At 40.4% G+C, this 27,544-nt stretch overlaps 1 protein-coding gene across 1 annotated transcript in view; it reads left to right on the top strand.

Annotated features, from left to right (window-relative positions):
* Positions 1–3,858: 3,858 nt before the first annotated feature.
* Positions 3,859–27,544, top strand: part of si:ch211-220f16.2 (golgin subfamily B member 1) — a 105,563-nt gene continuing 81,877 nt past the window's right edge. Inside the window, exons 1-5 of the mRNA XM_034184597.1 lie at positions 3,859–3,974; positions 19,281–19,340; positions 20,244–20,399; positions 26,310–26,447; positions 26,868–26,981. Coding sequence (XP_034040488.1) covers positions 19,296–19,340; positions 20,244–20,399; positions 26,310–26,447; positions 26,868–26,981 — 453 coding nt within the window. The 5' untranslated portion in view covers positions 3,859–3,974; positions 19,281–19,295. The remainder of the gene's footprint in view (positions 3,975–19,280; positions 19,341–20,243; positions 20,400–26,309; positions 26,448–26,867; positions 26,982–27,544) is intronic.

Genomic DNA, 27,544 nt, shown 5'->3' with positions numbered 1-27,544 from the left:
ATGTAGCAACAGTTTGTATGAAGGCTCGCGCTGATCTACTGGATACGCCCATCCCACACAGTACAATTGTGTATGTGGATGGTTCCTCCACTAAAAATGCTTATGGACAAACACAATCTGGATATGCCGTTGTCACAAATTCAGAAGTATTGGATTCTACTTCATTGCCATCGTCATTCTCAGCGCAAGCAGCTGAATTAGTTGCCTTAACTGCAGCTTGTCATTTGTTTAAAGGAAAAGCTGTGACAATCTATACAGACAGCCAGTACGCTTTCAGCACAGTGCATGTGTTTGCAAAATTATGGGAAGAGCGTGGGATGGTGACGTCGTCTGGAAAACTGGTGACTCATGCCACTCTTCTAACTGCACTGTTGAAAGCTGTAAAATTGCCAAAGCAGATTGCTATATGCAAGTGTGCGGCTCACACCAAAGGCTCTGATGTCGTTTCAAAAGGAAATGATTTCGCTGACAAAACCGCAAAGGCAGCAGCAGCATCTTCTCTTTTTGTTATACAGGAAGCCACACCAGATCTGCATTTAGGTCACACACTGCTTGCTGACATGCAACAACAGGCACCTGAAAAGGAAAAACAAATGTGGTTAAACAAGGGAGCTACATTCGCAAATAATTTGTACTCATGACCACAAAAGAAACCCATATTGCTAAAAAATATGTTTAAATGGGCAGCTATCATGAGCCATGGCGTGACGCATGTCTCATCAGGGGGTATGATATCGCAATTACAATCTATTTTTTGTCTTTATGGGTTTGATGCATATGCAAAACAGCATTGTAGAGCATGCATGACATGTGCAAAACACAACTCACAAGGCAATTTGAGACCCCAAAGAGGCAAATTTCCAACACCACAATATCCCTTTCAAGTGATTCATATGGATTATATACAGTTGAGTAAACATGAAGGGAAGGAATTTTGTCTAGTCATAATTGATGCCTTCTCAAAATGGGTAGAATTGTTCCCCACAAAACACACAGATGCACTTACAGTGGCTAAAGCATTGTGCAAAGACATTATTCCACGATTTGGAATACCAGAAGCCGTTTATTCAGATAATGGAGCGCACTTTGTTAATACAATAGTGCAACATGTAGGAGAAGTGCTACAGATTAAGCTCAAAAATCACTGTGCCTATCATCCACAAAGTGCCGGATTAGTGGAAAGGATGAATGGGACAGTAAAAAACAGACTTAGAAAGACAATGGAGGAAACAGGCAGACCATGGACACATTGCATAGATTTGGTGAAAATGTACATAAACATAACTTGTACCACGGGGTTGACACCTTACGAAACTAAATATACACAAAATCTTTAACAGAATCCACCAATCACACATAGTACTAGATACAGTAGATGAAGTATACATATGGCAGTCTACCTCCGGCTGTGAATCACACGGGATATCGCGTGTTTGGTGTCAAATTGTAGTAAATGTGCTTATCTTGAGCTTTCATTGAGTGGGGAGAGTTTTTCTCAGGGTGGGCACTGCCCACCCCGTGACCCCCACTCCCTGCCCCACCCCTTGGTAACAAACCTGGTCAAAACTACTTTGCGGATTCTCACCACATTTGCACAACAAAAAGATATTAGAGCATGAATGACTCCACTTAATTTTGGAGGTGATTCAGGTCTGCCCCTAAAAATGGGTCTGCCCTGCCTCTACTGCGCATGCGTCATTTGTGACCACAGCAGCTCCTGTGAGATGGACTCTTTTCACCCAACGCGATCAAATGGATTAATGGGATTATTAACCATCAGATGAAGGTAAAACCTCTTAAATCATTCTGAAGTCAGTTTTAAGCAGAAACGAGGCAATAATGCAGCACGTGCAGCTCGTCATGACTGCTGCGCTCTGATCGCTTCGTCCATCTTTTATTATGAAATAATGCTGAATTTATGTGGAAATGATTGTTGTACAGAAGCTTCAGATATCTGTCGCTGAGATAGACGATGACTGGAGTGCAGTTTTAAGCAGAAATTAGGCGATAATCAGTGACATACTGCCGACGCTCTGAAATGATGCATGCTCAGCGAAGGCAGAACAGACTGATTTTTAGTAGAGCTCTTTAATTGAGAGAGTGGCGTCAACTCAGAACATGGCACCATTTTGGTTCCAACTGTGTTGAACTTCTGAATGAACTTTTAATATTTTCAACATTTTTAAAATCATTTAAGCACATATAGCAATGCATCCAGGTGCAGGTGCTTTCAAAATAAATATAAAAAAGTTAAGATATCAAATTTACATAAATTTACAATTTATGACGATTTATTTAATTGGGTGGTGGCCAAGTGGTTAATGTGCTTGGTTTCAGTGCAGAAGGTTCAAGGTTCAAATCCCACCCCTGCCACATTTCTCCATGTAATGTGGAGTTGCGTGAGGAAGGGCATCCGGTGTAAAACCTGTGCCAATTCAACATGCAAATCCACCTTGGATTTTGCTGTGGTGACCCCGAGTGCAAACAAAGGAGCAGCCGAAGGGACTTACTAAAAGTCTGATTTATGCAGCTGCAGCTCTGTAACTCCGTGTCATGCAATGACGTGCGTGACAGTTTTAAAGTTCTCCGTCTCTGGAGTATGCTTTAATTCTGGACTAATTTAACCCTCAACAAGCTTTTCTTTTGACAAGCATCACCTCCAATTCAAAGGTAAGATGTACAATTTCCTCTTTTATTGACTTTTGCTGTAATTGTGCAGACTTTTCTGATCTATGTTTAATCAGCGTGCACACAAACAAAACTATTAAAATATGATGGCAGATCAAAGAGTAAAAGCAGAAAAGTGTCAAATCACAGTCTTTTGTGTCTGATTTAATAGGTCCACATCAGGCTGCAGGTCTGAGTCTGAACACTGTGTGAAAACAATAAATGGTTGGACTTTTAATCAGGGAAATGACTCCGATCCCACTTTACTCAAATCGACAAGTGTCAGAGTTGAACTTTAATTTGTACTTCTGTTACTGTGCAAGTCCAGACTGTTCAGGGTTTTTAATGGAAATACATTGCGATCGGGTGAGACATTTTATCCGATGTGAGCGAAAATCCCATGTACACAATCCGTTATATACAGTGTTTATTACATGGAAAACAATACAAAAACATTGGGACGTTTTTGACCGGGGACTGTGAATATCTGGTTTATATGATGACGGTTTAGGTGAGTTTTACTGTACATGGGACTGAACAATAAATTTACCTTGCAAAACTTTGACAATGATATCGGCTTTCATCTCACATGGCTGACTTTATTTTCTCAACTGTTTCTTCTGTTCGGATCTTAAGGGAATCTGTACATCTTGAAGCCCTTGTTGTGTTTATTTGCGCATCCAAATGCACAACAACCCAGCATTTTTAGTGAAAAAATAAATAAAATAGCTGGATTTACATGCAGATAGATTAACAGCGAACGCTATTGTGGAACCAAGATGGCACCATGAGTCACGTGACCACTTTTTTTTTCTTCTCAACTTGTCATGTCACCACTCTCTCAATTAAGGCACACTAATTTTTAGGGGGGACTGTTCGGTCTGCGACATCGGATCCAGATTGGTGGACATCAGAAATCTCTGATTCCGCTTATTATTATTATTATTATTATTATTATTATTGCAGTACACTATAATAATAATAATAATATTGGTATTATGTTTTGCATGCTTATCCAGATGTTTACAGGTTGGCTTATTTAATTTAAACAACAAAAAATATCTTTTGCCAAAGATATATATATATATATAAAATTTAATGATATATGTTAAATGAGAATAATGAGTTTGTGACGTGGCTCTCACTGTGCTCAAACTGCGCATGCGCAAACTCCTCCCAGTTTGTTGACGAATGTGATCAATACGTCTGTCTGTGGAGTCGTTGTTCAGTGGATAAAAATGTAATTTCACATGTTTTCTCAGACAGAATGGGGTATTAGGTGGATTGCGTCCGACGCTGCGATTCTGGTAAGAACTTCAAATGGCTATTTTGTAGGATGGACGCTGCCTGACAGCGCGAATGACAAGACAGACGCACTTCAAGCTAACTGTTAGCGTAGCGGCCACCTAGCAAGATAAAGTTGTCTGACGTTCGCTACATTACCGTTTTTAAGTGATTTTCTGTCGCTCAGCTCAACTTCGAAAGTGTCCATTGAGTTCAAGAAAGGGCTGTCTGGGACAGGTCGTCTCTGGTATGAACGAGTTAGTTCCACGACATTTCAAACTAGCACGACAACTTTTGCTAAGGCCAGACTGGCACATTAATGCTAACACCGTGATGTTACCTCTTAAGGTTTAACAATCCTCCCACGATGATATATATATATATATATATATATATATATATATATATATATATATATATATATATATATATATATATATATATATAAATAAACGGACGAAACGGTTGTTTTTCTATCGGCCGCCTGAGAGCGGAGAATAAGACATTAACCTCTTTTGATTAACCTGTGGAACAACATGAGACCAGATTTGAATTTGAAAAGGATGTAAAAAGATGATTAATCAACAAATATGAAAATGTGAATACTGACCATTTTATATATATATATATATATATATATATATATATATATATATATATATTTAATATTAGTCTATATATTCACCTTTTTAGTTAGATTTTTATTGTTGCTGCTGTTTATATTGTTGTATTTAAACTTCTTAAATTTGAATGCTGTTTGACAGTACTGCAATGTGAACATGATTTTGTTTTTTTGTTTTTTGTGTTATCCTCTGTACAATGTGCATATATACTCAACAAAAATATAAACGCAACACTTTTGGTTTTGCTCCCATTTTGTATGAGATTAACTCAACGATCTAAAACTTTTTCCACATACACAATATCACCATTTCCCTCAAATACTGTGCACAAACCAGTCTAAATCTGTGATAGTGAGCACTTCTCCTTTGCTGAGATAATCCATCCCACCTCACAGGTGTGCCATATCAAGATGCTGATTAGACACCATGATTAGTGCACAGGTGTGCCTTAGACTGCCCACAATAAAAGGCCACTCTGAAAGGTGCAGTTTTGTTTTATTGGGGGGGATACCAGTCAGTATCTGGTGTGACCACCATTTGCCTCATGCAGTGCAACACATCTCCTTCGCATCATCCGTGAAGAGAACACCTCTCCAACGTGCCAAACGGCAGCAAATGTGAGCATTTGCCCACTCAAATCGGTTACAACGACGAACTGGAGTCAGGTCGAGACCCCGATGAGGACGACGAGCATGCAGATGAGCTTCCCTGAGACAGTTTCTGACAGTTTGTGCAGAAATTCTTTGGTTATGCAAACCGATTGTTCCAGTAGCTGTCCGAGTGGATGGTCTCAGATGATCTTGGAGGTGAACATGCTGGATGTGGAGGTCCTGGGCTGGTGTAGTTACACGTGGTCTGCGGTTGTGAGGCTGGTTGGATGTACTGCCAAATTCTCTGAAACGCCTTTGGAGATGGCTTATGGTAGAGAAATGAACATTCAATACACGAGCAACAGTTCTGGTTGACATTCCTGCTGTCAGCATGCCAATTGCACGCTCCCTCAAATCTTGCGACATCTGTGGCATTGTGCTGTGTGATAAAACTGCACCTTTCAGAGTGGCCTTTTATTGTGGGCAGTCTAAGGCACACCTGTGCACTAATCATGGTGTCTAATCAGCATCTTGATATGGCACACCTGTGAGGTGGGATGGATTATCTCAACAAAGGAGAAGTGCTCACTATCACAGATTCAGACTGGTTTGTGAACAATATTTGAGAGAAATGGTAATATTGTATATGTGGAAAAAGTTTTAGATCTTTGAGTTCATCTCATACAAAATGGGAGCAAAACCAAAAGTGTTGCGTTTATATTTTTGTTGAGTGTATATAGAATGTGTATCTGTGACTGGTGATGTATAAATGTCAAACCATATAGTGAATCTGAATCACCTTAAGGCCCCGTCACACTTTATGAATGAGCACGAGCTGAACCGAATCAGGTGGAATGTCAAACAACCACAATTCGTGCCACATCTGGGAGGGAATAAGAATTGTAGAGGACAGCAGTCTGAAAACCCAGACTCTGGGCTGACCTGCTCCCACTGATTTGTGCACATTCTGTGTGCATCAGCTCTCAACTGCAGTCCAAATGTGTTTAGAACACAGTACGAAGACCAAGAATACTCTTAGATTGCAGTAATATAAAATTACTTCATGCAATAAAATTAGGGGTGGCAAACATAAAAAATCTTAATCACATTAACTCAATGACTTTCTGTGATTAATCATGATTAATCGCATGGTATATGTGAAACCCAAAAATGAATTCAAAAGCCGCTTAAAAGCACAGTTTTATTTGAAAATGTAAATGAACGTTGCATATATTTGAAAATGTAAATTTCAACTGAAACACTCTAATGAAATCAAATATAAAACCACTGGCAGGTCATTTGTTATCCTGTTTCATATCAAAATGAGAATCTGTAAAAATAAATAAATAAATAAAACAGTAACCATTGAGGTGTTACCTGAGACTTGTATAGCTTCAGTGAAACGCAAATTCTGCGTTGCAATGATTACAGATAACTTTGCTTTTCTCTAATGCACCATCCTCAGGGCTGGATCCAGAGTGAAAATCTGACAGCTGCATTTTTGCCCAATGATAAAATAAAAGTCATACTCGTCTTGTTATTCAATAATCCTCATTCTTTTATTCGTGTGCAACATACACTGTCACACTTCTTTTAATATATTTATTATACTTCATGGACCATAGTGAACACTTATTATTTGTATAAATATGATGTCCTAAAAAAACCCCACTATAACAAAAATTGATTAAACAGGATCAAATTTATTGCCCAAATCTTTCAATTATAGCTGAATCTATATGATTTTTTTCAATTGATAAAATCAATAAAAATTTGACTGCATATATTCTTAATAACATATTGAGATACAGACAGTTCACAGAAGACATTTTCCATTGATACCAATCAAAATTAGAAACAGACCAGGAGGTAATATTCATGTCCATGACTAAATATACTAAAACAAATACGTCACAGTTGTACACATACCACAACTGTGATATGTGTCCAATTGTGATGTTTTTTTTTTTTAGTATATTTAGATTTTATTGTGATTTGGCACTTTATAAGCAGATTAAATTGAATTGAAATTGAACATTCTATTGAGTCTTAAAGTAAATAAATATGAAATTGGTCACTGGATCCTTAAACTTTGGACATAATAAACTCTACATGGTGAATCATTGATCTCTGGACATAAATAGGAATAAACAAAATCTGTAGTTTTTGTCAAAAGCATTTCCTTTCAGGCATTATTGGCATGAATGTGTTTCCATATATCTGAGCTGAGCTCTTACAGCTGCTGTGCTTCACTTCAGAATGTAATTTGAAAAGAAAATACAGCGCGTTTCATTTTGGGAGGAAAAAAAACGTTTTAGTCTATTGTAGTTTCTTGTCTGTATTACAAAGGTTGGAAAAAGGTGTCATTTTATTTAAAGCGGCGATTCATTTTGAAGTTATTAATTCCAACCGGACTCTGTCTCGGCCGCGCAGCGTTTCGAGCTGTGTGAACGGAACGGAGGACAATTCTCGTTTCTTGATAGCAACAAGACAAGAGTCCCAGTTAGTGACTTTAATCCACACAAAAGTGACTGACGATATTTTAATGGCTTTGAGAGGGGTTAAGAAGCGGACTTGCCATTTCTGAAGAGCAGTCAGTCAAAGAACCAACGAGCTACTGGATCGAAGCATTGCTTCAATGGTTCATGGTTTCAAAGTGGAGTCGCGCTGCAGAAACGGTTGATTATAGACCAAACCCTGAATATCTGACTTTATTTGTACATCGTATGACTCTGAAACTCGGAAAAAGCCGTATAATTTACGGACTATAGGTTGACATAAAAACCAGCGAAAAGCTGTGTTCACCACGGGGACACGTTTGGCACTATTCGGGATTATTCAGGATTTTTTTACCGATGACAAACGATGTGTAAAAAAAATTAAACCGGTCTGGATCCGGGCCCGATCCTGTAGAACTTTGTACCGAAAATGTCCATTCAAAAGTTCAGCATTTTTCTGCATTTTGTTTTGTTGTGCATTGCATAGCATCTACTTTTCTTGATCCTTGTGTCGTTTTCTGTGTGAACTCAGCTATCAGCAGGAAGCAGCAACATAAGCTCGCTCCCGACTGACGCTTTCAAAATTAAAGGCAACGAACAACAGTCATAAAAGGCTAAAAAAAAAAAAAAACCCTGCAGCGTTAAGGGGAGGAACAAAATTGTCGGCGATAATGACCTCAATAATTAACGCAACGTTAGCGCGTTAACGTTGCCCAGCCCTAAATAAAATGCAAATTAATTATTTAAAGATCACACAATGTGATTTTCTGAATTTATTTATTTTTTAGATTCTGTCTCTCACATTTGAAGTGTACCTACGATAAAAATTACAGACCTCTCCATTCTTTGTCGTTGGGAAAACTTGCAAAATCAACAGTGGCTCAAATACTTATTTGCCTCACTGTGTGTGTGTGTGTGTATATATACAGTTGAATGTAAAAATTTGGGCACCCCTGATGATTTCCATGAGTTTCCTTTATACAACCCCAATTCCAGTGAAGTTGGGATGTTGTGTAAAATGTAAATAAAAACAGAATACAATGATTTGCAAATCCCCTTCAACCTATATTCAATTGAATACACCACAAAGACAAGATATTTAATGTTCAGACTGATAGACTTTGTTTTTTGTTTTTTTTTGTGCAAATATTTGCTTATTTTGAAATGGATGCCTGCAACACATTTCAAAAAAGTAGGAATGGGGCAACAGATACTGGGAAAGTTGATGAATGCTCAAAGAACACCTTTTTGGAAACAGATGAGTGTCATGATTGAGTATAAAAGGAGTATCCCCAAAAGGCTCAGCCATTCACAAGCAAATGCTGCCATCCAAGCAATGTCTTTTTCAGGGACGTCCCTGCTTATTTCAGAAAGACAATGCCAAGCCACATTGTGCACGTGTTACAACAGCGTGGCTTCGTATTAAAAGAGTGTGGGTACAAGATTGTCCTGCCTGCAGTTCAGACTTGTTACCCATTGAAAATGTGTGGCGAATTATGAAGCGCAAAATATGACAGCGGAGGCCCCAGACTGTTGAACAACTGAAGTCATACGTCATGCAAGAATGGGAAAGAATTCCACCTATAAAGTTTCAACAATTAGTCTCCTCAGTTCCCAAACGGTTATTGAGTGTTGTAAGAAGGGAAGGTGATGTAACACAGTGGTAAACATACCACTGTCCCAGCTTTTTTTGAAACGTGTTGCAGGCATCCATTTCAAAATGAGCAAGTATTTGCACAAAAACAATAGTTTATCAGTTTGAACATTAAATACGAGGTCTCTTAGATAATAAACCGACCCTTTTTATTATTTTTTTTAACTATATGGATTTGAATGACATGCTATTACACCAATCATGCTTGAACCCTCGTGCGCATGCGTGAGTTTTTTCACGCGTGTCGGTGACGTCATTTCCCTGTGGGCAGGCCTTGAGTGAGATGTGGTCCCGCCCTCTCGGCTGAATTCCTTTGTTTCACATGCTGCTCGAGACGGCGCGCGTTGCTTTATCAAAATTTTTTCTGGACCTGTGAGGAATATCCGAGTGGACACTATTCGAGAAATTAAGCTGGTTTTCTGTGAAAAGTTTAATGGCTGATGAGAGATTATGGGGTGTTTCTGTCGGTGTAAGGACTTCCCACGGAGCGGGACGTCCTGCAGTGCTTCCAGGCGCTGTCGTCGGCCTGTTTCGAGCTGATAACATCCTAATTTAAGGCTTAATTCACCCAGGACATCGTGAGAGAACAGAGAAGATTCAGAAGAGGCCGGCATGAGGAATTTATGCGGACATTCCACTGTTTAAGGACATTTTTTTAATGAAAGACGTACGCGCAAATTCGCCGAGTCGTTTCCGTGACGACTCGGCAAATCTGTGTGCGCCGCGACAGGAAAAACACCTCCGTGTTGAAAACCATTTGTAGAATTCAGGCGGCTTTTAATGGCTTTCAACAAGTGAGTAACTGAGAAATTGTTTAACAGCTTGGGCATGTTCCAACTTGCCCATTAAGATTTCCAACGGAGGTGTTTTTCCTGCCACGACCCCCCGCGGTCGGGTCCAGCCCGACATGCGACTCTGCCCGCACGTTCTTTCATTACAAAATGACCGTTAACAATGGAATGTCCGAATAAACTCCTCATGCCGACTTCTTCTGAAAGTTCTCTGTTCTCTGACGACTTACTGCGTCAACAGAGCCTGAAATGTGGAAGTTTTCAACTTGAAACGGCGAGACGCTGCCGCCTCGAAGCGCAGATCGCCGTCAGGCGCTGTGGACCGTCCTTAAAGCGACACTACCAGACCAAAATCTCTCATCAGCCGTTAAAATTTTTACCGAAAACCAGCTGAATTTATTGAATGGTGTCCACTCAGTTGTGCCTTACAGTTTTGAAATTTTTTTTATCAAACAAAGCAACAGTCTCTGAGCCATTCCTAAACAATGAAAAAAATCGACGAGCGGGTGGACGACTCCTCACTCAAAGACTGCCCACAGGCGAGTGACGTAACCGACAGGCGTGAAAAAACTCTCGCATGCCCACGAGGGTTCAAGCATGTCTGATGTAATCACACGTGATTCAAATCCATATGGTTTTTGAAAAAATAATAAGGTCGGATACTTTTCTAATAGACCTCGTATCTTGACTTTTTGTTGTATTCAGTTGAATATAGGTTGAAGAGGATTTGCAAATCATTGTATTCTGTTTTTAGTTACATTTTGCACAACGTCCCAACTTAATTGGAATTCGGGTTGTAAATCATTGGTTGTTTGGATCAGCAGTTTCAGTTAAATATATAGCTGAAAAACAGTGATTTTTGAGAAGTGAAATGAATTTTATAGGATTTACAGAAAGTGTGCAATAATACTTTAAACAAAATTAGGCAGGTGCATAAATTTGGGCACCCCAACAGAAAAAAATACATCACTATTTAGTAGATCCTCCTTTTGCAGAAATAACAGCCTGTAAACGCTTCCTATAGCTTCCAATGAGACTCTGGATTCTGGATGAAGGTATTTTGGAACATTCTTCTTTACAAAACATCTCAGGTTTATTGGTTTCTGAGCATGGACAGCCTGCTTAAAATCACACCACAGATTATTCAATAATATTCAGGTCTGGGGACTGAGATGGCCATTCCAGAATGTTGTACTTCTTCCTCTGCATGAATGCCTTAGCAGATTTTGAGCAGTGTTTAGGGTCGTTGTCTTGTTGAAAGATCTACCTCCGGCACAACTTCAGTGTTGTCACTGATTCTTGAACATTGTTGTCAAGCTGATATTGACTGGAATCCATGTGAATCTCAACTTTAACAAGATTCCCAGTACCTGCATTTGCAAATCATTGTGTCATTGTCCCCCGCGCACGCACACACACAGCGACCGGGTCGGTCGATTGTGTACGTCCTCAGTGCAGCGAAAAAAAATCATGTCAGAAATGAGTCCAGCTTGTCTTTCTTTCCTCCTGCTCACAGCCTCCAGACAGCACAGTGGATTTGGTGTGTGTGTGTGAGAGAATTAGCAATGTCAGTTAGCTCAATCAAATTATGTCTCGGGAGAGTCGTTGTGCACGATCACGTGTGCACGGGTGCCTGTGTGCATGAGGGCGTGCGCACGCGCATGTGTGTGTGCGCAGAGTGCAATGGTACCAAACGTATGGACCCAAATTTGTACTCTAAATGGATCCAAGCCACACTCGAAATGCAATGCAACACAAATGGGATGAATTAATCCATGTCATGTGACATACAAAGCACCAATCAAATGACAAGGATCCACTCAGCCGTTATATAATGCAAAATGTATTCAAATCAATAAAATTAGGGGTGCCCAAATTTATGCACCTGCCTAATTTTGTTTAAATAATTATTGCACACTTTCAAATACTAGAAACTTCATTTCACTTCTCAAATATCACTGTGTTCATCTGCTATATTATATATTTAACTGAAATTTCTGATCCAGACAACCAGTGATTTATAAAGGAAAATCATGGAAATTATCATGGGTGCCCAAACTGTTACATACAACTGTGTGTGTGTGTGTGTGTGTGTATACACTCAACAAAAATATAAACGCAACACTTTTGGTTTTGCTCCCATTTTGTATGAGATGAACTCAAAGATCTAAAACTTTTTCCACATACACAATATCACCATTTCCCTCAAATATTGTTCACAAACCAGTCTAAATCTGTGATAGTGAGCACTTCTCCTTTGCTGAGATAATCCATCCCACCTCACAGGTGTGCCATACCAAGATGCTGATTAGACACCATGATTAGTTCACAGGTGTGCCTTAGACTGCCCACAATAAAAGGCCACTCTGAAAGGTGCAGTTTTATCACACAGTACAATGCCACAGATGTCGCAAGATTTGAGGGAGCGTGCAATTGGCATGCTGACAGCAGGAATGTCAAACAGAGCTGTTGCTCGTGTATTGAATGTTCATTTCTCTACCATAAGCCGTCTCCAAAGGCGTTTCAGAGATACTGGCAGTACATCCAACCAGGCTCACAACCGCAGACCACGTGTAACCACACCAGCCCAGGACCTCCACATCCAGCATGTTCACCTCCAAGATCGTCTGAGACCAGCCACTCAGACAGCTGCTGAAACAATCGGTTTGCAAACCAAAACCAAGAATTTCTGCACAAACTGTCAGAAACCGTTTCAGGGAAGCTCATCTGCATGCTCGTCGTCCTCATCGGGGTCTCAACCTGACACCAGTTCGTCGTCGTAACCGACTTGAGTGGGCAAATGCTCACATTTGCTGGCGTTTGGCACGTTGGAGAGGTGTTCTCTTCACGGATGAATCCCGGTTCACACTGTCCAGGGCAGATGGCAGACAGCGTGTGTGGCATCATGTGGGTGAGCAGTTTTCTGATGTCAGTGTTGTGGATCGAGTGGCCCATGGTGGCGGTGGGGTTATGGTATGGGCAGGCGTCTGTTATGGACGAAGAACACAGGTGCATTTTATTGATGGCATTTTGAATGCACAGAGATACCGTGACGAGATCCTGAGGCCCATTGTTGTGCCATACAACCAAGAACATCACCTCATGTTGCAGCAGGATAATGCACGGCCCCATGTTGCAAGGATCTGTACACAATTCTTGGGAGCTGAAAATGTCCCAGTTCTTGCATGGCCGTCATAATCACCGGACATGTCACCCATTGAGCATGTTTGGGATGCTCTGGACCGGCGTATACGACAGCGTGTACCAGTTCCTGCCAATATCCAGCAACTTCGCACAGCCATTGAAGAGGAGTGGACCAACGTTTCACAGGCCACAATTGACAACCTGATCAACTCTATGCGAAGGAGATGTGTTGCACTGCATGAGGCAAATGGTGGTCACACCAGATACTGACTGGTATCCCCCCCAATAAAACAAAACTGCACCTTTCAGAGTGGCCTTTTATTGTGGACAGTCTAAGGCACACCTGTGCATGAATCATGGTGTCTAATCAGCATCTTGGTATGGCACACCTGTGAGGTGGGATGGATTATCTCAGCAAAGGAGAAGTGCTCACTATCACAGATTTAGACTGCTTTGTGAACAATATTTGAGGGAAATGGTGATATTGTGTATGTGGAAAAAGTTTTAGATCTCTGAGTTCATCTCATACAAAATGGGAGCAAAACCAAAAGTGTTGCGTTTATATTTTTGTTGTGTGTATATGTGTATATATATATGTGTATATATATATATATGTGTATATATATATCAGGGTTCTGGCTAGGATAAAATTTTAGCGTAGTGGTAATGTCGAGGGAACGAAGTGACCCGGGTGGGGGGGGGTGTTGGATGGTGCGGAAGGGGGGAAGCTTTTGAAAATTCAAGCTAAAAATTGGCCATTCTAGGGGTGCCCAAAGGGGAAAAGCCAGATACGACAACCCAAGTCCCTTCATCATGTCCAGAAGGCTGGGGAGGTTTGTTAAGTGGGCAATGTCATTCTGGGTTAGCCAGTATGGCCCTCAATGAGGCATTCGGAGTCCGTGGACATTTTTAAGTCAAGACTTAAAACCTATTTTTATTCTCTTTCTTATGAGTAGTTTTTATTTTGTTATGTTTTATTCTTTTACTTCTGTTTTTAATTAGGTATTTGAATTGTTTTATTTTTATTTATTTATTTTATTTTTTTTATGTTGAGCTGTTCTGTGTGAGGCACCTTGAGACGGCTTTTGTAATTTGGCACTTTATAAGATGATTAAATTGAAATTGAACAACATTTTATTAAATCTTACAGTAAATAAATATAAAATTGGTTACTGGATCCTTAAACTCTGGACATAATAAACTCTACATGGTGGATCCTTAATCTCTGGACATAAACAGAAATAAAATGTTAGTTTTTGTCAAAAGCATTTCCTTTCAGACATTGTTATTGGCATGAATGTCTTTCCATTGCTATGAGCTGAGCTCTTGCAGCTGTGCTGCAGGTCAGGTTTATAAAGAATGCAGGATGTCTCATTTCAGGAGGAAAAAACATTTTAATCGATTGTAGTTTATTGTCTGTATTACAACGTTTGTAAGAGGTGTCATTTTATTTAAAGCGGCAATTCATTTTGAAGTTATTAATTCCGAGCAGACTCTGTCTCAGCAGAGAGCCACGCCGCGTTTGAAGCTGTGACAAGGGAACGGAGGATGATTCTCGTTTCTCGACTGCAACAAGACAAGAGTTCCAGTTACTGACTTTAATCCACACAAAAGTGACTCATGATAATTTAATGGCTCTCAGGGGGGTTAAGAAGCGGACTTATCGCTTCTGAAGAGCAATGAATCAAAGAGCCACGAGCCATTGAATCGAAGCATTGCTTTGATTCACGCTTCAAACTGGAGTCGCGCTGCAGAAATGGTTGATTACAGACGCTGTATTGAAAATCATAACAGTCCAAAATAAGCGTAACGGTCCAAAATTATAGCGTAACGGGCCGTAACGCAAGTTTGCGCTAGCGAGAACCCTGTATATATACAACCCCTGGCAATAATTATGGAATCACCGGCCTCGGAGGATGTTCATTCAGTTGTTTAATTTTGTAGAAAAAAAAGCAGATCACAGACATGACACAAAACTAAAGTCATTTCAAATGGCAACTTTCTGGCTTTAAGAAACACTATAAGAAATAAGGGAAAAAAAATTGTGGCAGTCAGTAACGGTTACTTTTTAGACCAAGCAGAGGGAAAAAAAACATGGAATCACTCAATTCTGAGGAAAAAATGATGGAATCATGAAAAACAAAAGAATGCTCCAACACATCACTAGTATTTTGTTGCACCACCTCTGGCTTTTATAACAGCTTGCAGTCTCTGAGGCATGGACTTAATGAGTGACAAACAGTACTCTTCATCAGTCTGGCTCCAACTTTCTCTGATTGCTGTTGCCAGATCAGCTTTACAGGTTGGAGCCTTGTCATGGACCATTTTCTTCAACTTCCACCAAAGATTTTCAATTGGATTAAGATCCAGACTATTTGCAGGCCATGACATTGACCCTATGTTTCTTTTTGCAAGGAATGTTTTCACAGTTTTTGCTCTATGGCAAGATGCATTATCATCTTGAAAAATGATTTCATCATCTCCAAACATCCTTTCAATTGATGGGATAAGAAAAGTGTCCAAAATATCAACGTAAACTTGTGCATTTATTGATGATGTAATGACAGCCATCTCCCCAGTGCCTTTACCTGACATGCAGCCCCATATCATCAATGACTGTGGAAGTTTACATGTTCTCTTCAGGCAGTCATCTTTATAAATCTCATTGGAACGGCACCAAACAAAAGTTCCAGCATCATCACCTTGCCCAGTGCAGATTCGAGATTCCTCACTGAATATGACTTTCATCCAGTCATCCACAGTCCACGATTGCTTTTCCTTAGCCCATTGTAACCTTGTTTTTTTCTGTTTAGGTGTTAATGATGGCTTTCGTTTAGTTTTTCTGTATGTAAATCCCATTTCCTTTAGGCGGTTTCTTACAGTTCGGTCACAGACGTTGACTCCAGTTTCCTCCCGTTTGTTCCTCATTTGTTTTGTTGTGCATTTTCGATTTTTTTTTTTCTACAAAATTAAACAACTGAATGAACATCCTTCGAGGCCAGTGAGTCCATAATTATTGCCAGGGGTTGTATAAGACATTTGTCGAATAATGTTTCTTAGCTTAATGATTCAACTTGTTTTTTTGCTGCTGTCCCTAATATTCATATTTTTTGTTTACAATGGAACCAATATAATGTTTTGTGTGTGTGCATTAGCTTTAAAATACTGTCAGTGTTAATTAGGGGTGTAACGATACACAAAATCACAGTTCAATACGTACCTCGGTTTTGAGGTCACGGTTCGGTTCATTTTTGGTACAGTATGGGAACAAAATGCAAAACCTAAATTTGCTTGTTGTTTAAACTAACAATTTATTGTAACATTATACAAACAGGAAAATAAAATAATTGTAAAGTGCTGCCTGGTAATAAGTGAAATAAAATGTTCTCAAATAAACAACAAATATGTCAGTTGATTAACTGAAAGCTGCGTTCGTCATGCGGTGTGAATACATACACACACACACACTTACAGTGTAAATATATGGTCTTACCTGTGCATTTTAATGAAGAAAAGTCACTCTATGGCACTTTGCACCATCAGATCAGTTAGAGGAGCGGAGTCTTCTCCCCCGGCCTTCCCCACCGGTTCTCTGTCTTGGTCCAACAAGTCGACAAAGTCACAGCGCCTCAATAACGTCTCACAGCCTCCATGCAATCCTGGTTGCACACGTGAAGAAATCTCAAAAGTTATAAAATTACTCAGTTCTCCGTGTGGAGCAGGGACACCGTGCACGCACGCTGGATGAAGTGCGCATCAATATTTACGTATAACACTTCAGAGGAAAAAAGCATTTACGGTATGTATTTAATTAAAAGTTAAAAAATCTTTCTGTGTAAATATCTCATTTTACAACATGGAGACCTGTGGCTTATAGACAAGTGCGGCTTATTTATGTACAATTTCTTTTTTCTTTTTAAAATTGGTGGGTGCAGCTAATATTCTGCTCTACAGTCCAGAAATTATGGTAAACACACACAACGCAAATTCACCCGTGTACAGCCCTGTACCAAACAGAACGTCCCATACCGAAACAGTTCAATACAAATACATGTATTGTTACACCCTTAGTGTTAATGAAATACATTTGGGTTTGGGTTGTTTGTCATACAAAAACTCGACGACCTTTTTTTCCCTGCTATTTCCATAAAAAACAATAAAATAATCACCATGACAATAAATGAAGTTACAGCAGCAAGGTTGCAGCCCATCACCAATCAGCTTAACCCTCTGGGGTCCGAGGGCATTTTTTGGACAGTTCACTCGCCTGGCATAAATTATTTATTATTGCTGTTAACAGCTCTACCTGCATCCCACAATCAAGTTTTATGTCTCTTTTTTTTCAGGACAATCTGTGCTTTCAGAATATATATCCTTTTCTTTTGTTTTATAAGTGTAATAAAGGTTTACAAACAAAAATAAGGCTCATCCACACAACCGCAGGCCAAATGTTGTCAGACAAAAGTTTGGAGACCTCGACTGCTGTCACAGTGCACCAGAAACATAAAGAAAGCAGCCAGACTGCTGTCACCCACTCATACACCAATTCGCTCATCCACTCGCTCCTGCGAGCGCGCTGACCTCTCGGCAGGACATAGGGGTAGCAGGATGGACATTCGTCTTCCACACATGATGGACTGACAGCACCGTGTTCACGGACACAGCATGGCACGGAATGTGTTGTGCACGCAGAATGCATGGGACAGCTGTGACTGGTTGGATGGCCAGCACGCGGCGTGCTGCAAGATGGTGCCTGGGATGTTTTTATGCCGTGATGGATGGGGCATTTTGTACCTGTGTCGCAGACTGAACGGTCCCCCTAAGAATCCCCTCCCCACGGTGATGCGGTTCATGGATTATCACCTTGCTTCTGCTTCAAACTGCACATCAGTCATCATCTATCTCAGTAACAGATATCTGAAGCTTTTGTACAGCAATCATTTCCACATAAATTCAGCATTATTTCATCATAAAAGGTGCTGGAAGCAATCAGAGCGCTGCGGCTAAACGAGCTGCTAGCTGATGCGTTCACTGTGCCTTGGACATTTCAAAGCATTATGAGATTTCACCTCGTTTTTGTGTAAAATGGCCTTGTTTCTTCTTAAAACTGACTTTAGAATGATTTAAGAGAGTTTACCTTTATCATCTGATGGTTAATAATCCCATTAACTCATTGATTGCTTTGGGTGAAGAGACGCCACCTCAGACATGCTGCTGTGGTCCGAAATGACGCATGCGCAGATGCAAAAGGTGGACAGATTTTTAGGGGCGAACCGTTCGATCTGCGACACCGGTGTTGTCAGCAAACAGTGCAGCTGGTACAAGAGGGGATTCCCTGACCGTTGTCCGCCCTCTGCTGTGAAACGCATGTGCAAAACATTTGAATCAGTCACGCAAATGAGCCCGCCCATGTAGACTGCTCTGAGACCGCTGTCCAACGTTTTCAGACGGCACCTCGAGAATTTTCGGATGTGGGTCAATTCGTTATTCTGATGCCATTCAGCCTCATTCGTGCTATGTGTGACGGGTCTTAGTGCAATATCTCAAGAAAAAACTAGTTGACCAGTGTCATTCATAAGCAGGATAAGGGTGTACTTGGGTGATCCCGCGACACTGACTGATTTGAGGGAACTGGTGGGTGATAATCGGTCCTGATGACTCTTGTTGTTATTATTACTATTATTATTAAGTTGGTTATTGTTGCAGCTACTCAAAATTAAATCATAAAATATCAGGAGGTAATTAAAAAATGTGTCCTATGGTCCAGGGAAACAGTAGGTGCACATTTCCTAGTATGCATCAAAAAACAGTTTCTTGATTTAAGTATTCATCTCGGAGGTGACATAGACTTTTATTTATTTATTGTGTGTCAGCATTCAAACAGTCAGCAGAACAGATTGAGGACAGAAACCAATAATGAATGCTCAGTGTCTGTTTTTTTTTTTTCTTTAAAAATTTTGGCTGCATTGATACATTGTAGAAGCCATAGGACACTGAGCATGTGACTAATATGTTGACTTACTTTGTAGGCCTAAAGTGTAACCATGCTGAAATGGTTTTCTGGTGAAGAAGGGGAGCCTGGGTCAGCAGTAAGTGTGTGATATTGAGTTTAACAAATTCACATCTGCTGTGACAAAAATCAGTCTATAATTTATACTTGATATGTCTTGTATGCTTATGTTGAATTGCACCTGGATAAGAATTTTTATATATATATATATATATATATATATATATACACACACACACATACATATAAAGTGAAACAAAAGATACTGATGATTAGCACCAGTGTCTTGAATTTAATCTAAATGGAGAGTACAGTCTCAGACTCAAGTACGCCTTGGTTTAAAAAAAGTCATTCAACAGTGTCTTTTTATTTGTCACAACCTTGATTCCAAAAAGTATCAATTTCTTCAGTACATTTCATTTTCATTAATTCATTCCACATTGTCTTTTACACCCTTGCTATTAGCAGTTTATCTGCCTCGGGAATGTAGCTCACAGTAGAGCATGAGATTCACATGAGCCAAATAGAATGGAATTAGGTAGACTGCTGAGCTCAGGCTTTGGACCAGACAAGCAGAGCCTGTTCTTCCTGTGGGTGAGGGGGGACTGCAGCTTGAGGTTAAATCCCCTCGCATGCAATCCCTAGTCATTCTACACACTCCATACTTCACCTGCAATTCTTTCTGAACAAATGCTAGTTTCAACAAAGTCTTGTAAGTTGTAATGGGGTTGTCTAAAAACAATTTAAAATAATGTAATGCTGCTGCTGCAACTGTTCATATGCTATATTGTTGACAATTAAAATGTTTTTAGTAAATGTGGGAGACAAATACCGTCATGAATGTTCATTCCGCAGCATTCAAAGACACACATTGTTCATCATTTGTGTTACAAGGCATGTGGCCAAAAAGCCACATTCAGTTTTTGTTGGGAGTTTGTTGCTGGTCTAACATCATCCTTTGTCATTATTTTTTCTACTGGAGGCCCAAGGCTCTCCCCGTGGAGCTGCTGAAGGTGGAGAAGTTGCTGTAGCAGAAATGGCTGAGCGGCTGTCCCAAACCGAGCAGCTAGTTGCTCAGCTGAAGGAGCTGATCCGGGAAAAGGATGCAACATTGCGCACCCAAAATGAGCAGTTTAAGGTACGGGCAGTTCTTTACCTGTCTGGGATATATTTAAAATGCACACCTGCCATCCTGTTAACATTTTACCAGGAATGCATTTTGATATCAAGGTAGGCTGGTTATTGAACAGCTGTGCTGCACACATGTCAGTGCCTGATGAAAAGCAAAAGAAGAAGAGTTCAACCAATCACAGTGCTGTATTCTATTCTCACAGCTAGTGTGCCAGTGAGCCATGTCTAGCAGAGACAGCTAGCCGCCACTGCTAGCCATTGTAGACTGACTGTGTCTGTCTTTTCTTTGCATTTTATTTTAAATATCTGAGATAATATATGGCTAGTTTGGCTAAGAGACCATCGACGAACCCTATGCTCCACTATTCAAACAGATGCAGTTTTCATGATATTTAATTTGTATTTTAGCGCCGTAAGCAGGTATCTGTAGCTTCATGACGTTAACACCACTGTTACTCCTCAGTTACTGAGGCAGTAACCCAGTCGTAATTTTTCATACTTGCACCCAAACTACCCACTCAGTCCACTGACACATACAGTCGTGCACACAAAGGATGCTCCAAGACTTCTTTCAAGGTTGGCTGTCTGAAAATGCCTTTTTGTTCTCTTAGTTTGACATACCCAAGTATTTACCATGGCTTCTATTTGCACAGAAACTCTGACCTACTGTTTGCACAATTACCTTTTTATTTGCACATTTACTTTGCTGTTTGAACTATTACTGTTACCACGGGTACTGTGACACTAGTAATTTCTTCGTACAGGACTAGTGAAGGAATATGTTATCTGGTGTCTTTGACAGCATGTGCTGTCCAGACATCAAGAGTGATCTCACTCGTGTAAGTATTTACACCAGCAGCATTTGTGTTGTATACATAAAAATCAATCAACAATATCAGGAAGAGTACATCTGCCTGGAATTATATAGACATGCAAGGGGGACTCTAAAAAGAGTCTTTCCTGACTTTTATCAAATGGTCTTGAGGACCTGACTGCAGTGAATGGTGACAGCCACTTGAAAAAATGAAGTATTTTATTTTGTATTTTTTTGTATTTTTTTTTAAAGTATTTTTATTTTTACCCTTAAAAACAAAAATGATCTACATGATAAATGATAACAAAAGGACACAATAGAAATAATACTACAAACAACAATATAATATGGCAAATTCCATGTTCAAAATGGAGCAGAAGAAGAAGTTATTATATAGTTATATATTCTTACCCCCTTTTTCCATCTAATCACCATCATTCCTATACCATTTAAAGCCCAACCAATCTGAATATTATCCCTATTTGCAACCCATATAATTAAACTTTAAAATAATTCTCACTCTCTACACACTTGATATAATATCACTTTTCTGTAATTGGCTGAGGTTTGCTGTCACTCATCCTGTTGGGGATTCTCGATGTGCAGTTGATCACCTTGCATGGCAGCAGCCTGAAATCTGTGTGTGAATGGGTGAATGTGAGCATCATTGTAAAACACTTATAGATGCAGAATTATTGTTATTATTCAGGGTTCTCCCCAGATAATGGAATAATGGTGCTGTGCCTTTATACTGCCACCGCAGCACCGCAATACTGTGGTGTCATCTAATGCTGTGTAAGTGTGAAACTTGGTGGGAATCTGACTGGGCTCGAACCCATTTTTGTGGTGAAATTTCACATAAACATCTTCAGCTCTTTAATTTATCCTGTTCACATCCAGACAACACAAGCTGTGACAAAACGCAAGTGTTACACAAAGCCCGATGATCAGAGGACAATCTCTGCATTTTTTTTTTCGTCTTGGTGGTGACCACAGCCTATGTAGCCGAGGAAGAGCAGCCAGAAAAATGTCCCATCGTGCGGGGTGCTGTGATCACCGGTCACCGGTCTGTCCAAGGAGGGGACACGCTGGCGCAGAGCATCACAGAGGCTCGATTGACACTGCCTGCTGTGGGATCAACCAGATCAGAGGCTAACAGCAATGCTGTAGCCCCTGTGACAGTGAACAGGGAGGCTTTTATGAAGAAAATGGCAGAACAGAAATCAAAATTCTTGAGGTACAGGGACATAGTTTCATTCTTTGAGATTTTGGTGTTGAATAGCGGTATGCATTATTTCCATTCTTCTATGTTTTAAAGGACATGTCACACCAAAATCATAATAATTCAGTGTTTCCAACAATGTTTACCTAACTTTGAGGACGTGTGCCAGCGTGCGCTTTAATGGAACGTAGCAGCTGACTTTAAGAACGGAGCCACAGATTAATTGCAGTTTACATAAGTGTGATGTTGTGTTATGATGACGCGTTTTGAAGTAATAATGGTTCATTTTGATGTAGTCACAGTAAAAGCAGCAGCCGCTCTCCACTGTGAGAAAACTGTGCACGTGAATGCCGCCTGTGAGCGACAGTCTGTTAGAGGCTCAGCTTTGTGCACGCTTATAAGTGTTGTCGTCAGTATAACTGAAAAATCTAAGAAATACATCTATGTGATCAGACAGCCTGAAAAACAGCGGAGAGGTGCACGAGTGCTGTGTGTGCTGCTCCATTACAGAACAGACTCGCACAGATCAAGACAGACTCTCGCAAAATAAAATAAAAATAAGGCCCACCAGCTCCACTGAGAACAAAATACAAAAGGAAAAAAGATGAACAGAGCACTCACCCACTTGTGGAATGATTTCCAAGATTAAATAAAGTTCACTCCACCAAAAAAGTCTCCACACACGGATTGCACGCAATCTAGGGATGGGACCGATCCGATCCCGGATTGATATTGGAACCCGATACCGATGTAATTCATGTATCTGAAAATACTGATCCATCCAGCGACATTTTCCGATACCGGAGAAGACCCACTGTGAATTCCCTCAACTGCTATTGTTTGCTCTCTGCTTATTTACTGCAGAGCGGGAGGAGGGGGGAGGTTTTTTGAAGCCGGGCTGTTTGAGAGAGCTCTCTTCCACAGTGTTCTAGCTGCGGTTAGAGGCAAATTTCTGCTTCTGGCAAATTGTAGCTCAATTTTCAGGTCTCCTTTTTAAGACAATCCTCATAAAATCAACAATAATGATGATAATAATAATATTAAAGCAAACAGAGCTGTGGTATCGGATCGGAAAAGTATCTGTATCAGCAGATATCCAGATTCAGGTATTGGGATCGGATCCCTAACGCAATGGCCAGCTGGTGTCGCTGAGCTCCTCACAAGTTCTGTCACGATTCTGGGACGTTAGGTAGAAAGTCCATTGTCTCCTTAAAATAATGTATTCTGGTTTGTTTGTTTGGGTTTTTTTTTTTTGCAATGTAAGAAATCCATCTGTGTGATCAGGCAGCCTGTATACGAGGTCTGTCCATAAAGTATCGTACCTTTTTATTTTTTTAAACTATATGGATTTGATTCATATGTTTTCACGTCAGACAAGCTTGAACCCTTGTGCGCATGCGTGAGTTTTTCCACGCCTGTCGGTGACGTCATTCGCCTGTGAGCATGCCTTGTGGAAGGAGTGGTCCCGCCCCGTCGTCTGATTTTCATTGTCTGGAAATGGCGGAATGATTTGGGGTTTTTTTTCCATCAGAATTTTTTCGGAAGCTGTTAGAGACTGGCTTTCAGTGAAATTTTACGGGCTTCACAGAGAATAAGGACTATTACTACAGCTTTAAGGATGGCCCACAATGGCGCTCGCCGCGCTCCGAGCCGTGACGACAGGCACGAACCACCGGATCATTTCTAAATGGATGGCTGAGTGGAGCTGGGACCGTCGTGTGCACTTTCTCTGGTTATCACAAGAGCTGGACATCAACCATTTTCTGGCAGATTTCACTTTTAACAAGAGATTTTGTCGTGGAAAGCCGCGCGGAGGCTTTGCGTCACGACTGATTCGCTGTTCGAGCGAGACAAAGAACGCTTCCGATTCGGCGTGCCAGAGGACAAGTTCGGACATGCCCAGCTCTCCACAATTTCTCTTATAACTCACTCGACTGGTAAGCATTGAAAGCCGAGATAGGCATGTCCGAACTTGTCCTCTGGCACGCCGAAAAGGAGGTGTTCCTTTGTCTCGCTTCCAAAGCGAATCGATCGTGATGCGCGAAGCCTCCGCGCGGCTTTCCATGACAAAATCTCTTGTTAAAAGTGAAATCTGCCGGAAAATGGGTGATGTCCAGCTCTTGTGATAACCAGAGAAAGAGCACACGACGGTCTCGTATCCACAGAGCCATGCGTTTAGAAATGGTCCGGCGGCTTGTGCCGCGTCGTCACAGCTAGAAGCGCGGTGCGCCGAGCGTCCTTAAAGGGGTCCTTAAAGCTGTACTAACAGACCTTATTCTCTGTGAAGCCCGTAAAATTTTCACCGAAAGCCAGATAAATTTTTCAAATGGTTTCCAGGTGCCAGTCTCTAACAGCTTCTGAAAAAATTCTGATGGAAAAAAAACCCCCCAAATCATTCCGCCATTTCCAGACAATGAAAATCTGACGACGGGGCGGGACCACTCCTTCCACAAGGCGTGTTCACAGGCTAATGACGTCACCGACAGGCGTGGAAAAACTCACGCATGTGCACAAGGGTTCAAGCTTGTCTGATGTGAAAACATATGAATCAAATCCATATAGTTTAAAAAAAAATAAAAAGGTACGATACTTTATGGACAGACCTCGTAAACAGCGTTGTGGAGACATTGCATGTTCGCAGTGGGATTAAAATGGCGTCCTGCAACACAAACAACAGCATCACCACATGTTAGGGTGACGGGGTGAAGTGTGTCACCTCCTGTCTATACATCCTCTGTAAATCTGAGCCATCACTTTCATTTCAAAGTGATGGCTCAGATGGCACAGGAAAGTGATGAAAGCTTTGTTGTCGGCTGTAGCAGCATTCGTTTCACTTTGTCAGCCATCGGGATGTTTTTGCTTTTTCTGAAATGGATATCACATGCCAAGAAATGCAGAGTAAGACGTTTTCCAGAAATGCACCTGCTGACTCAGAGAGAGAGAGGGGTAATTAGAAATAAAACACATCACCGATGACTAATTATTATCACATGTGCACGAATAGACTTACATTCATGAGTACGTTGATATTGTGTTGCTTTACCAGGACGTTAAATAACATACGTCTTTTTTTTTTTGTTTCTGGGGAGGAAAGCTGTATCATTTTTTGGGGGTGGGGGCAGTATAGAGGGGTGTCAAAATCGGAATCATAAGGACAAGGTGAGAATTTCACACTTTGAAGTGAATGCTCTGAGCCTGGTGATGTTGTGACTTGGGAATTCAAACTTTTCAAATGGAAAATTATGCAGGAGAAATATGTAAAGTTGTCTGGAATCACCCATGTTTTCAGTTGTCTTTCTGTATGTTCTTCTTTCTTTCAAATGTGTTTATTTCTCATTTGTAACATGTATACAGTGAAATACAAACATTTTAGATTAATTTCACTAATCAACAGTTCAGCACAGAGTCAGACCAGAAACAGAATTAAAAGATTTTCATTTTCGTTCAGATGGGACCCTGAGTGTAAGCGTTGTGCTTCACTTCGGGTGATACTTGCCCACAGCACCGCTATACCAAAAATTTCTGGGAAGAACCCTGTTATTGTAAACTAGTCATGCTAAATAAATAACAAAACAAATAGTAATTACTTTCCTATTATTTAATTTGGAGGCTTTATTTTTTTTTGCCCTTCCAACCATGTACTTCAGTTGGTCATTTAACACATTCGCAAAACTTTATCGTTGAAATCAGCTGCTGCAGTGTCCAGTTGCATTGGAAACTTGTTAAAGGCTTTTCACTCCATTTCAGGTCTTTGTCACTGAACTGCACTTTTCTGCAAGCTTGTTCTGATATACACACTGGTCTATACAGAGTGATAAATAAGTAAACACCTATTATGTTATGTTGGAATAATGGTGATAGGCATGTTCTTTGCGACTCAGGTGGAGAAGGAGGCATGTGAAGCTAAACTGTCAAAGCTTCGTCTTCAGAACAAAGCCAAAGTGACCTCCCTGAGTGCACAGCTGGAGGAGCTGAAGAATCAACAGGGAGGTCGAGACATGCCAACACACCACAAGAAGGTACATTCTTGGGTACAAATGAGTGTAGATCTGTGCTTATGACTGCTAAACCTCCCGTGCAGTGTTGAATCTTATTTTAAACAGAGTTATAATTCAGCTGTTACCAGTGGACAATATGAAAGTACATTGTCAAAACAGCAGCACCTACACCATGAGTATATCTGGGAAACAAATCAGACAGTTAAAAAAGAACAGTGTTGAAGTTGTATTTGTGTTCCACTAACAAACACAGTCCAGTATTTTCACTTAAAATTTGTTTACCTGGAAACCCATGTTCAAAATAACAGGGGCTCAGTGCTGCTGATCAGACTAAAAAAAAAAAAAAAAACTTCATTATTGAGTTTGATGTTATCAGATGCTGTTTCTTTGGTGAATAAAATTGTGGAATTTTGAACCAGTTGTATTGATTCAAACTTGTAGGGGGTGTCAGAAGGAGGAGAGCAAGCCAGTCGGGGCAAAATTGTTTTGCTAAAGAAGAAAGTGGAGGAGATGGAACAGCAACTTGCACAAAAAGAGGAAGAACTAGAAAAGCAGGTAAAAGAGCTTCATCTTTCCCTGAATTTGAGCTTTGCCATCTTCTCTTTGAGTTCATGATCATTTTATAGCATGTAACTGCAGCTCCATGGTTGTGCTTAAAGCCATAATTATGTTGCTGTGGGGACCACAGTTACACATTTATCTTTGGTGAACAAAACATATTTTCTAATTTAAGTGGATGAAAACTGATTGCAATTGCACAGCGTTAAGTAATGTTACACCTGCTGAAAATACCGTAGTTACTCTAATAAAAGCCCTGGGGGTGTGAAATTTTCATGAAGGGGCATTTATTGACAATCAAACGCTGTATTGTGCATGCTTGCATGCACAATACAGCCTTCGCTACGTACATAGGTACATGCATACTGTATTTATTAGAGTAAATATGCTAAGTGGATTTTATTTCAAGTGACACAGAATGTCATTCATCACATGACAGTTATACCGACCTTGCTGTTTACGGCAGACCCTTTCATTGTTTTTTCTGCTCTTCTGTAATGTTAAAAATGTTAGTGGTGTTGAATTTGATACAGTGCTGCTTGAAGGTTCCTGAACTCCTT

This window comes from Thalassophryne amazonica, chromosome 2 (assembly GCF_902500255.1).
Source record: "Thalassophryne amazonica chromosome 2, fThaAma1.1, whole genome shotgun sequence".
NCBI classification, from domain to species: domain Eukaryota; kingdom Metazoa; phylum Chordata; class Actinopteri; order Batrachoidiformes; family Batrachoididae; genus Thalassophryne; species Thalassophryne amazonica.
The sequence above is the reverse complement of the archived record's forward strand: the minus strand, read 5'-3'. Positions and strand labels throughout refer to the sequence as shown.